The following is a 13847-nucleotide window of genomic DNA, read 5'->3' as shown; positions in this document are numbered from 1 at the left end:
CTTTCGATGGCCACCGTCCCACATTGCCATTTTAATTAGAGCAACCGAAATAGACAAAATTGACAAACAATACAGTTTGCATTCTTGAAGCAGACACTTTCTACACAAAGGAAGAAAAACAACATTCAAGCTGGTCTGTTAAGACCACCATAGTTCCCTGGTGCATTTGGGGTAAACAGAGTCCTCATGTTGTTACCATCTGCATTAGTGTGTTGCCAATTCTTTCACACTATTATCCAAAATAGTTCACTTGAAAAGACGTGAAAATGTGGAATTTAGTAGTAATGCTTTTCATTTGTGGCTCCTTGACAGGTTTTGTCGCCATGATATCCTCATGGGTGTCAGTGATTGTCATGCTGGTGTCATGTGTGAATGGAACGAGGACCGGTGAGTGTTGGGGGCCAATTCCAATTCCTATCTTAACCCTCGAGCTCAACCCTTAATCTTAACTGGCCCTCAAAACCAAGTGTTGAGGTGTTATTTTGTCACTTAGAAATGGGACACCCCTTAAATGCAGATACGTCTTCAGACTGTAGGGGGCAGAATAACGCGAAAGACGCGTCCAGTCTGTCAACTCCAAAAAAGAAGAAGAAGGAGAAGAACACATTTACGTGAGGATTATTTATTACGATCCGTTTGTCAGGGTTAGATCGTAAAAATAAAAATAAATGTTACTCAACAATGACGTCAGTAATCCATAATATGGGCCTAAACTAAGATAATACAATGGTTTTCATCATTTTTATATCTCTATTACCAAAGAAAATACTTAATTTGTAGCGTACTCGTTTCGCGGCTTTCGACGCCATCTTTGTTGTGGCAAAACACGCAATGCATTCTGGGTAGCCCTTGCTCCCAAGGGTGGTCTCGGTAAAATCTCAATATTGAGGGCGATACAGCCCTTAAACTCGCCCCTCAACTTAATTTTTCTGAGAATCGGGACAGCACTAGAGGGAGCACACATTTTTGAGATTGAGGGTTAAGATTAAGGGGTTAAGCAAGGAATTGGAATTCACCCTTGGTCTCAGAGTATAACGACAAATCTAAATGGAAATGTTCACCCATTTAGGAACATAGACAACTGCTGTTGAACCTGCTCGTCCTCTTGCTTTACAATAGCAGCAATAACATTTAAGACTGGGGGTTTTTACAATTCTTCAGAAATAACCTTTTTCAATGTGTTTTCTCATCGCTAGAGGGAGTCAAACAACCATGTGCCAAAATACAGGCGTCCAACTCCGTGGTGCCGCTGGGGTCACCCGTCACTGCCACCTGTGTCATCGGAGAACACTGCCTCCAGGTGGTCGGACAAGGTGTTCAGATAGAGTGGCACCTCGGGGATCAGATAATTCCCAGCAGCCCCGTGGTCAGTGAGGGCAGCGCGGCTTCTCGGGTCGTCGTACAGAGCTTCAATCACACCCGGGCGTTCCTCACCTGCTGCATCCGGACCTCTCCCACTCAGGTAGTGGGAGGAGTGGAGATCAGAGCCGGATGTGAGGAAGATTCTAAAATCCTTTTGCATGTTTTTTTCCATTTCCGATCATATTAAACTGGGATAGTTCGGGGTTTGTGATCTAACGTTTTGTGAGTGACACTGACACAATGAACCACATTCAGACCTGGTATGAACATCTGTTCTGACTGTTCTGACAATCATATTCATATAGGTAACTCGGTAAAGAAGCTAACTGTGACCCTTCACTATGAGGGGCCGTGTAGGCCATAATTCCTTTTTTTTTACCTCTCACATACACAATTTTACCTCTCACATACAATTGTTTTACCTCTCACATTCACAATTTTACCTCTCACATTCAATTGTTTTACCTCTCACATACAATTGTTTTACCTCTCACATTCACAATTTCACCTCTCACATACAATTGTTTTACCTCTCACATACAATTGTTTTACCTCTCACATTCACAATTTCACCTCTCACATACAATTGTTTTACCTCTCACATTCACAATTTTACCTCTCACATACAATTGTTTTACCTCTCACATACAATTGTTTTACCTCTCACATTCACAATTTTACCTCTCACATACAATTGTTTTACAGCTCACATTCACAATTTTACCTCTCACATACAATTGTTTTACCTCTCACATTCACAATTTTACCTCTCACATACAATTGTTTTACCTCTCACATACAATTGTTTTACCTCTCACATTCACAATTTTACCTCTCACATACAATTGTTTTACCTCTCACATACAATTGTTTTACCTCTCACATACAATTGTTTTACCTCTCACTTTCACAATTTTACCTCTCACATACAATTGTTTTACCTCTCACATACAATTGTTTTACCTCTCACATTCACAATTTTACCTCTCACATACAATTGTTTTACCTCTCACTTTCACAATTTTACCTCTCACATACAATTGTTTTACCTCTCACATACAATTGTTTTACCTCTCACATACAATTGTTTTACCTCTCACGTTCACAATTTTACCTCTCACATACAATTGTTTTACCTCTCACATACTCTCTTTTACCTTTCACATACAATTGTTTTACCTCTCACATTCACAATTTTACCTCTCACATACAATTGTTTTACCTCTCACATTCACAATTTTACCTCTCACATACAATTGTTTTACCTCTCACATACACAATTTTACCTCTCACATTCACAATTTTACCTCTCACATACAATTGTTTTACCTCTCACATACAATTGTTTTACCTCTCACGTTCACAATTTTACCTCTCACATACAATTGTTTTACCTCTCACATTCACAATTTTCCCCCTTACATACAATTGTTTTACAGCTCACATTCACAATTTTACCTCTCACATACAATTGTTTTACCTCTCACATTCACAATTTTACCTCTCACATACAATTGTTTTACCTCTCACATTAAAAGTTTTTACCTCACACATTAAAATGTTTTTACACATTACACATTACATGTGAGAGGTAAAACAATGTAATTACCTTCTAATTACAGGTTAATACCAAGTAACACATTTCTGTTACCATATATTTACTGGGTAAATAGCTAGTAATTGGGGGCTGTAGCTACCTGCTTATTACCAGCTTATAACCCAATAATACACTAAAATTCACCATATAGAAACCAGGTAAATACCCAGTAATTTTGTTTATGTTTATTGGACATTACTGTATGACCTGGATTAAAACTATTGGGGGCCGGCAGAAATGTTTCTGTGGGCCGCCATTGGCCCCCGGGCCGCACTTTGAGAACCAATGTCATAAGTATTTCATCAGCCAGACCAAAACGTTGTATACCTACAGTTTCAAAACCTTACAGATAAAACAACTTGGACTTTGATATTTTTAAAAAGCCCGTGTTATCTTATGAAAACCATTTTATCTGTGTAATAAAAACCAATAGATTCTGTTGTAGTAAAATAAATGATGACTTTTAGCTGAAAAAACGACACGCATTAAAGACACGTATAGATCTAGTTACCCTCATTTAATATGACTAATACGTCCCACTTTTTTTTATCTTTCATTGCTGTAACCACCTGTCCATCTGTAGATCCTCCAGAACCGCCACAGAACCTCAGCTGTCAGACAAACCTCACCACCCCCAACACGCTGACCTGTAGCTGGTATCCTGGACAGCAGGAAACCCACCTCCTCACGCGGTTCTCCCTCCATACAAAGATACGGTAACGTCCGTCGATGCAGCCAAACAGTTTATTTTAGGAATGATGCTGTCGTGAATGTTTAAAATATCATTTATAAACTATGTCTTTTTCACACATTTCCTTCCTTTTCAGGGATTCCAATGAAAACTATACCTACAAGCTGCCGACAGGAAGCCACCACTACATCATCCCTCGCGCCGGCTTCGTCCTCTTCTCTGAAATAGAAATGTATGTGAAGGCCGTGAATGAACTCGGAGAGGCGACTTCAGCGCCGCTCACTTTCGAGCCCGTCAGTGTGGGTGAGAATTATATTTACTGATGTTTTTCTATAGCCAATATACGTTATTTTGTATTGTTGGGGAATATTTGATATGGATGGTTTTAGAGAACGGTTAAGAAGGCCCTGAGCTAATTTGGAGGAATTTATTCAAAAAAATATATGTGGCCAAAGAGATTATATGCCCTCACGATATAATAATCATCTGTCGAACAACATTTATCATATTTCATTAGAAACAGGAAGACAATAATCATTCATTATCTATATTTTGGGCTCTGATTTGTTTCTTACTGGCACAGAATGAACATTTTTCTCTTGGTGCCATCCTTGAAACTATAGCTCAGTTTGTACAATAACATGTTCGCCTAACAACATGGACTTTAAACTATCAACGGCTCTTATGTATTGTAGTTATTTTAACCTGACTAACCTGTGCGTAAAACTATTAAGATATAAAATAAATAGCTACTTTAGCTGCTAACCAAATCAAAAAAGTTCACTCAAATTCAAGTTAACACATTTTCTACATTAGCTATAACTTTAAGTTATTTAAACTAAGTTTAAATGACCTAGTTCAGCTGTTTGCCAACAACCATTTTTTTTTAATTAAAGATAGAAAGAAACTGTTTATTTAATACAGAGACCCCGAAGTGACAAGAGAAAAAAAAAAAAATGACGAAAAAAAAAAAAAATTTAAATCTCGAGTTTCAAAGTCAAGATCTCGAGTTTCCAAAAAAAACAGAAAAAAAATTGAATTTTTTTTTTCATAATTTTTTGAAAAAATATGAAGAAAATTGTTATACTTTTAATTTTTGCAAAAAAAATTTTTTTCATAATTTTTGAAAAAATATGGAAAAAATTAATTAAATTTTTTTTAAAAATTTAAAAAAAAAAAAAAAAAAATGTCATGATTTTTTGGAAACTGGAGATCTTGACTTTCCAAAAGATTATGAATTTTTTTTTTTTTCTCTTTACCTCCACCATGCTTTCATCCATCTAATGATGGATCTTATCATCTTTATTCATCCTTTCCCCCTCTAAAAACATCCACTTTCTATCCATAGCTTCCCTCTGAATTTCCTGGTTTATTTCCCCTACTCTTATTCCTCCTGGAATTAGTGCATGAGAAAATGTTTTAAATTCACTTGGGAGTGGGAAAAAAAGCGTCTGTTTGTCTTGTGTGACTTTTTGATTCCAGCTAAGTTTGACCCACCAAAGATTGTGACGGTTGAAGCCGTGCCTAAACGATATGGATGCCTGAAGCTGAGCTGGAGCTTATCGCGGCACCAGGCCTGGATGCATGACGATCGCCTCAACCTGGAGATTCGACTCAAGACGGCGGACAGCGGTCGATGGAGCGAACAAGCGGTGAGCGAAATACATTTGGTGTCGATATTGGCAAATTAAAGCTTACTTGATTTGCAAGGGTTTCACTTTGTAATCGTACCGTAATGTCATATTTGTGTTTGCTCGTCAGATCCCAGTGAGTCGGGTTAAATCGACCAGACCTGTGAACCTGTGTCGCCTCCTTCATGGGACTCAGTATTTTGCCCAGGTTAGAGTCCGATACCAGCAGAGCCCCTGGAGCGAGTGGAGCAGCAGCCGGTCTGGCGCCACCCTGGAAAGTGGTACGGCCCTCAGATCGATTCAGATCGACACAATCGGTCACTCTAACGTTCACCAATCTGTTGCCCTTTTTCTTCCATTTCCTGCTCTTTTTCAATATATGCTAATGTGCTGCAGCTCCCACTGCTTTGCTCTGTATAGCTCAGGCTGCATTGATGTATTGAGCTCATGCCACACACTCTCAGACCTGTCTCTTATAGAAAAAGTTTTACTTCCTAAAGGCTGAGGCTGAGAAACGGGGGATTTTTTTCTTATTTTTTTTGACGAGCTGTGAAGCTGACAGCCGTCTCTCTCTCTTTCCAGCTCCCACCGGACGCCTCGACTCGTGGATGAAGCTACCGGGGGATCACGCGCGCAAACAACTCAACGTACACTTGTTTTGGAAGGTGCACACATCACACGCGTCGCTCGACACCTGTCACAAACTGATGTTATTTGCTGTTACGGCAACTGACTGAGCGTGTGAGGGCTTGCCTTTTAAAACGTCTTCTCGATTGTTTTTTTTTTCTTTTTCTAAGCCATCAAAACAATTCCGCGCCAACAGCCAAAACGTGTCGTACGTCGTCTCGGCGCAAAAACTGTCAGGTGAAAAGGGAAGGCTGTGCTCCACGACGGGGAATTACTGTACTTTCCCACTTCCCAAGAAAGGGAAGGCGGTGTACCTGAGTGCTGTAAATGGAGCTGGGAAATCCTCCCCCACTGAGGTTCGGATTTACCAAAAAACAGGTAAATCTGTGACATATATATATATGTATATATGAGATATGTGTCCATTAGTGCTCTCTACCACCCATGGACAAAACATGGACATTGCCATCCAGTGTGCAACGTCAAACAAACTGGGAAGTAACAGTTTATTGAATGACTGGGGTTTGAATTGAAGTCTGTGTTGGAAATGAGCTTCTACCTCTACTCGTTTGATTGATAACGTCAATAAACATTTGCCTGAGGAGTTAAAGGCCTCAGTCGATAGACGCTTATGTTGATTTTGTAAATATTGTTTCTTGTTTTAGCTATCAAATTACATCCAACAACCAAAAATGTGTCATACATCATCCGAATTCAAGACCTGTCAGGTGAAAATGGAAAACCACGATGTGGAATTAATGTACTGGGAAGTACAGCACAGTAGAGTACAGAGTGTTAGGGTCAGATTTTTTTCCGAAATATACGGTGAGGTTTTTGAAACTGGAAGACGTCCACATCCACATTTTATATTATGGTCCAAGTGTAAGACGAGTCTACAAGGAAGCACAGTAGTATCGGATGTTGTAGTGTAGTGCAGGTCAAAATAAGATCATGATAGTCAAAGATTTACAGGGTTACAACAGCAAAGACTTAAAAAAAAAAAGTAAAGGTAATAAATAATAAACAATATAGAAAAATAGCCATTGTATGTGTAACCAGAATATATGGCATGAGAACAAGAGTTTGTTTTGCGATTACGTACAGGTTTAAAATCCGATCCAAGGGCCAATTCCAATTCCTATCTTAACCCTCAAGCTCAAAACCAAGTGTTGAGGGTTATTTTGTCACTTAGAAATGGGACACCCTTTTAAATGCAGATACGTCTTCAGACTGTAGGGGGCAGAATAACGCGAAAGCTGCGTCCAGTCCGTCAACTCCAAAAAAAGAAGAAGAAGAAGAAGAAGAACACATTTACGTCAGGATTATTTATTACGATCCGTTTGTCAGTCAAGTTATTAGGTTGTCAGTTAGTTATAAGATGATACTCATACAAATATTCAGCTGACAGTTACCACACACCACGACTTATTGAAAAGTAAACCATAGCAAACCATCGATTGTCCGCACCGGCCGACTATTGACAAAAGATCGTAAAATAAAAATAAATGTTACGCAACAATGACGTCAGTAATCCATAATATGGGCCTAAACTAAGATAATACAATGGTTTTCATCATTTTTATATCTCTATTAACTAAGAAAATACTTCATTTGTAGCGTACTCGTTTCGCTGCTTCCGACGCCATCTTTGTATGTGAAAACACGCAATGCATTCTGGGTAGCCCTTGCTCCCAACTCGGAAAATCTCAATATTGAGGGCGATACAGCCCTTAAACTTGCCACCTCAACTGAATTTTTCTGAGAATCGGGACAGCACTTGCACTAGAGGGAGCGCACATTTTTGAGATTGAGGGTTAAGCAAGGAATTGGAATTCACCCATAGCCTGTGTTTTACGGAGAGTGAGTTTGGTTTCCACTGGGTTCGCCTGGGGAATCGTGCTGTCGCGACACAGACCAAAAGCACAAACACCTCTTACGAACACAAACATATGGTTTATGGTATGGTTGAGTATAAAACACATAAAGTGCATGAAAATATTTTTTGTTTCTCAGTGGTTCACGCTGCGATATCAGAGGTCACGGTCATTCCTCGTGGCGACGGAGGCCTCCACGTCCAGTGGGAAAATCTGGACGTGTCGAGTCCCACTGGTTACGTGGTTGAATGGAGGCCTTTGTTAAGAGACGTCTCCTTCACCAAGTTTGAAACTGTAGAGAGAAACCACTCCAGCCTCATTATTCCAGGTATGTCTCACCATATTTGTATGACAGATTATCATCATGGGGTCGTACCTATGTTCCCCGGGTCCTATGTTCCCCGGGTCCTATGTTCCCCGGGTCCTATGTTCCCCACTTTGTGGAAGCCTGGGCGTGGAGCTCCAGGGTAAAGGGTTAGGGTTAGGGTTAGAGGGTTGGGGTTGGGGTTGGGGTTGGGGTTGGGGTTGGGGTTGGGGTTGGGGTTGGGGTTCGGGTTCGGGTTGGGGTTAGGGTAAGGGTTGGGGTCCTATGTTCCCCCGGTCCTTTTGGGTGAACAGCGGGGAACATAGAACCCTTTTTTAAGAGAAAGGGTCCTATGTTCCCCGGTCTCTTACAAAGTGGGGAACATAGGACCCTTTTTTAGAGAAAGGGTCCTATGTTCCCCGGTCTCTTACAAAGTGGGGAACATAGGACCCTTTTTTAGAGAAAGGGTCCTATGTTCCCCGGTCTCATACAAAGCGGGGAACATAGGACCCTTTTTTTTGAGAAAGGGTCCTATGTTCCCCGGTCTCTTACAAAGCGGGGAACATAGGACCCTTTTTTAAGAGAAAGGGTCCTATGTTCCCCGGTCTCTTACAAAGCGGGGAACATAGGACCCGGGGAACATAGATACGGTCCCATAATCATCATCACATCAACATTATGTACTTCTTAGATCTTTTCCGGCCCTCTGTTGCTCACCACTCTACAAATAATCAAACAATCAATGTTCTACAAGAGCCTCTTTCACTCTTGTGCACGAACCTGCGGCCACTTCACAGTCTGTTAGGAGCTCGCTGGCGCCGATCCGCACCGCTCTAACCTCTTCGATCTCATCAATAGGAGGCTTCGAGGCCTACAAGCCCTATGGGATCTCTGTGTATCCGAGGTTTAAGAACGGGATAGGCTTTCCTCGGACTGTTAATGCCTACTCAAGACAAAAGGGTAAGTCCCCAAAGACGTCAGGGAATTGCACAAACAAGCAAGCAGGAGGTGTGAGAGCTTGAACTTTGAAGAAGTCTTGTATAGTGTTTGCCATTTGTGTGAAACAGAATATAATATACACCTAATAGCCTCTTTATTGGGTAAAAGAAGCCTCCGAATAATGTGGCAGCAGTGCATCTGGTATGTGATGGAGCCCCAAAGTTCAACGTTTGTTCGTTCAGAGATGGTCTTCTGCATACCTTGGTTCTAATGAGCAGTCATCTGAGTGGCCGTTGCAAGTTGGTTAAGCCCAATTTATACTCCTGCGTTAAGTGCTCTCTGCGTCGACGGAGAGCCTGTCGTAGAGCCTTTGCGTCGTCTCCGACTGCACGAAATATTTTTTTAAGTGTCCGTCACTCCGTCAAGGGACAACGGAGACGGCAAGAGCTGCGATTGGTCCCTCAGGACAGGCCCGAGCTAACGCTGCTCTGTGCCGGCTCACAGTGCGCACCGAGCGTCCACAGAGGGCGGAGCTGATCACCGCCGACAACGTCGCTGCCAAACTATAAATACGTCATATCTTAAAGGGACGCTGTGTAGTATTTATGGGTTTATATGACCCAAAATCCACTTTTGTATACATATTATGCGCTCCTGCATTGTCTAGTCGCTGTATAATAGTTTTTGTTTCATTTTCGTAGTGTTTCAAAAAGTCATGTAAAAATAACGTGGTCGCGGGCCGCTGTTGCCTGACGCCACGTTCCTACGGGAGCCTGTATAGACAAACCCGAGAGAGAGCGGATCTTTTTACGCGTTTAGAATGGAGGACCACACGTATTTCACAGCAGATAAAGGAACACCCGGTACCTGACTATACGCCCGTCCACAGAGGCGGAGCTGATCACCACCGACAACGTCGCTGCCAAACTATAAATATGTCATATCTGAATACACACAAACCTCATGTTTAGACTCTAAATGGCCAATTTCTCACCTCAAATTATCTTAAAACTGCGTTCCGGGACACAGAAAAGTGAGAAACGGCCACTGTTTCAACAACAACAGTCTTTCTCTCTCGGACGCCATTGCTCACTGTAGCCAAAAGCACAACAACCTTGCGTAGCGTAGTTTTGGTACTATTCTCCGGAAACACTAGAGATGATTGTGTTTGAAAATCCTAGCAGATTGGCAGTCTCTGAACGACTCAGACCAACAACCACATTCTGCTGCTCGGTTTGAACATCAGCAAGTCCTCTTGACCATGTCTTACATGATCAAGTGTTGCTTCCGTGTAACCGGCTGATCGTTTGTAAGGCTGTACATAATAAAGTGGCTAGTGAGTGTAGCGCGAGCTATGAGAAACGTCTGATATGTGATGAAACGATGCCCTCTTGTGGGGAAAATGAATAATGACTTTTTCTGCTCTCGAGGATTCAAAGCTGTGATATCCACTATCACGCTGGATTAAAGCTAAAAAAAATTTTTTTTTAAAATCCAGTCAATTATCACTCATGGTGAATAAATTCTATATTTCTTTTCGATGAAAGCTCCAGCCATGGTTCCAAAAATCAAAATTAAAAAGACCTGGCAGTCACATATTGAACTGACCTGGGAGGAGATACCATTGGAGCAGAGAAATGGAATAATCCAGAGCTATAAAGTCATCTACTGGGACACGAAGGGACACATTAATGGTAAGTGGAAAATCATTTTTTTTATTTGATCAAATATAAAAATTAAAAACATTCTTGATGCCATCTGACTTTTATTTCAGCTGTGAACGCTGACTTGCGAGAGAGACGAGTGGTCCTGAAAGACCTCAGCTCTGTGGCTCTGTATGAAGCCTTCATGATGGTCAGCACATTTGGAGGAAGCCGGAATGGGTCAAGGATTAATTTTCAAATTGAGCCTTTTGGTTGGTTGGATTTTTTTTTTTTTTCTAGAAATGTCACTGAAAGAACAACAGGGAGCATACTGTTTTTATTTCAGATATTAAATTTGGAACATGTGTCTCCTTTTCCCCCAGATGCGGTTACTGTTGTGATGATTGTGATTTCCTCCGGTGTTGGAATGTCATTGTTGCTTATTATCATAGTCCTGGCTTGTTTCTCCAATCACAAAAGGTGAGAACGTTGCACCACACTGTGTGTAAAAGCTATGGAGCTGTGATGATGTGCTTTTGTCAAAAAGGGGGTTTTCTGTGCTTTTTGATTTCCAGACTGAAGGGCCGCTTTCTGCCTGTCGTTCCCGATCCGGCTAACAGCAGCATCAAGAGATGGACGTCAGATTCAACACAGGTGAGGGGGAAAATTACATGGAAAGTTCAGTTATTAGTGTGCAGCGGTCAGCACTGACTGGTTCTCAACCACTGTCGCTGAAAACATGGCTGCCAGTGGGCACAAAAGACAGATTTTAGCCACAAAAAGCTTATATTAAAGGTGCCATATGTAAGAATGTGGCCAAAAACGGTTACTACATTCATATTCAAAATACCAAGGTCTTTTAGGTTTCATTTTCTGACCTAACTGGCAACCCGTGCTTGCTCGGCAGCTGAGACTCTACTGACTGCAATGATTGGTCGACGGCGGTAGGTGGCGCCACATGCCAAAAACATGATTTCAAAACATAAACATGATTTGCAGTCTGCAAAATATTTTTTTTTAAAGCAAATATTTTGTCTGTACTGTTGTTGGTGAGTTCGGTTTGTTATATGAACATTATTCCTGAGTCTCTGTGACATATTTGGAGGATTTTATGGCCAGTTGCGTTAGATTTATTACATAATGCACCTTTAACGTTGTTACTGCGTTATCGGCAATGTTCACTTGCGGGGACATACAGCTATAGGGGGATTTCAAACACCAAAGTCACAAACACATTTGAACTTCCTGATTGTGACAGCAGTGGATCAACAACTCCGGTTACATTGTGCATAATCGCTGATTTTCTCCATGGGCTTTGGTGTGAGGAGTGAGTAGTACTCAAAGCGACTCAAACTTCAGTTTCCTGTTTGAAAAGTTCTCTCAAACAGCAAAATAAAACAATATTGTTAACATAATGTTGACATAAGCTGGCACAGATTTTATTAGGTGAACTTTTTGTTAAGTTATTGAAATTTTATTGTCCATGTATTACAACTGACAGCCATGTTTCTAGTGAGAGTGTGCCTCCGTGTTTCAGGCTTGTTTCCACCACCAACTCTACATTAATCACTATTTCTTTAAAAGCAAGTTCAATGTTATGTTCAAACATTTGAAAAAAAAAAATTCCAAAATGTTTTTTTTTTTTTTTTGAAACTCGAGATCTCGATTTTCAAAGTCGAAATCTCGAGTTTCCAAAACATTTGGAAAAAAAAAACATTTTCAATTTTTATTTTTTTTCCAAAAAAAAATGTTTTCATATTTTTTTTGGGAAACTCGAGTTTCAAACGATCTCGAGTTTCAAAAAAATGATGAAAAAAAAATTTGAAAAATTTTTTTTTGTAAACTCGGGATCTCGAGTTTCCCAAAAAGACATGAAAACTTTTTTTTTTTGAAAAAAAAAAAAAATTGAAAGTCGAGATCTCGAGTTTCAAAGTCGAGATCTCGACTTTGCAAAACATTTTGAAAAAAAGTTTTTCAAATAGTTGTTTTTTTTCAAAAAAAAAATTCATATTTTTTGGGGAAACTCGAGATTTCGACTTTCAAACTCGAGATCTCGAGTTTCCAAAACATTTTGAAAAAAAAAAATTCTATTTTTTTTTTTTCAAAAGAATTGCAGTGTGATATTTACCTCTTTATTTCCATTTGCAGTACACGCATCCTTCCTTTGACAGCGACGAGCCAAATCCAGTGTACCTGTCCCACCTCAGTTTCCTTGACATCCCAATGAAACTAAGCAAAGAAGATGATGATCTTTGGACGAACGCTGCAGGTGACACCGGCGTCCCGGGAGAGTCCGTTTGTGGTTCTGCGTTAATTCCCGGATACTCTGGTTCAAACAGTGAATCTGTTCCATACGCCACTGTGATCTTCTCTGGTCCATGGAGCAGTCCTTCACCCGCAGAGCCTGATCACGTCTACCTGCGCTCTGAGTCCACGCAGCCGCTCCTGGAGACCGACGAGCCTTTCAGTCCAAAGTGCTACCAGAACACGGCGACTGTAAATGAGCAGTGTTTCTTTGGATCGGACCACGATTGCGTAGCTGAAGAGGGAGCGGACCCCGCAGCCATTATTTGGGATGACTTTCCTTTCCTACGAGCATTAGCCATGAATGATATGGAAAATGACTAAAAAGTGCTTTCCTGATTCTAAGAAGATCTGCTTTTACAAGATTCCTGTCAATCAGAGGTTTGTGTACCGAGATGATTGTGATTCATTGGCTGTAAATACACAGTGTATGCTAGAGTTAATGCTTAAATCAAGTTTTTGTCATTTGTTTTTTCATCTTTGTGGATATGTCACCTCTTTTGAAAATGTTTGTCTCAAAATAAATGGATATATTGCTGTAGTTATAGTACTGGGGGTTATACAGTAGGAAACTGTGCAAGTAAAATGTTATTGCTGCTTCGTTGTGTCCTGTTTTTCATTATACTGTTGTCATTTTTGGACCCACACTCCCTTTAATTATTCTTGCCAAATATAAGATATTATACATACATACAGTATATATATAATTTGGTGTTTTGGTGTATACTTTCCATGGTGACACTGACTTCAAATCAGTAAAAATAAAATAATAATTGTGCAAGAGGAACAGGACACTTTTTGCTTGACTTCCACTTTTTCTTAAGTAAATTAATTTGCATATTTAAGAAAAAGGATAATTTTTGCCTCTTCCAAAT

General features: G+C 40.4%; 1 protein-coding gene across 1 annotated transcript; it reads left to right on the top strand.

The window, feature by feature from the left end:
• Window positions 1–323: 323 nt before the first annotated feature.
• On the top strand, window positions 324–13596 carry csf3r (colony stimulating factor 3 receptor; the record flags this gene model as incomplete). The annotated part of the gene is made up of 15 exons (XM_083903737.1): window positions 324–387; window positions 1197–1493; window positions 3543–3675; window positions 3787–3953; window positions 5133–5302; window positions 5412–5562; window positions 5864–5946; window positions 6079–6286; window positions 7922–8110; window positions 8945–9046; window positions 10573–10719; window positions 10800–10940; window positions 11052–11148; window positions 11244–11322; window positions 12817–13596. The coding sequence occupies 15 exons, from the start codon at window positions 324–326 to the stop codon at window positions 13294–13296; spliced, it is 2508 nt and encodes an 835-aa protein (XP_083759863.1). The 3' UTR covers window positions 13297–13596.
• Window positions 13597–13847: the final 251 nt, after the last annotated feature.

Source organism: Microchirus variegatus, assembly GCF_963457635.1.
Source record: "Microchirus variegatus genome assembly, chromosome: 2".
NCBI classification, from domain to species: Eukaryota; Metazoa; Chordata; class Actinopteri; order Pleuronectiformes; family Soleidae; genus Microchirus; species Microchirus variegatus.
Note: the sequence above shows the minus strand (reverse complement) of the source record. Positions and strands in the feature narration are given on the sequence as shown.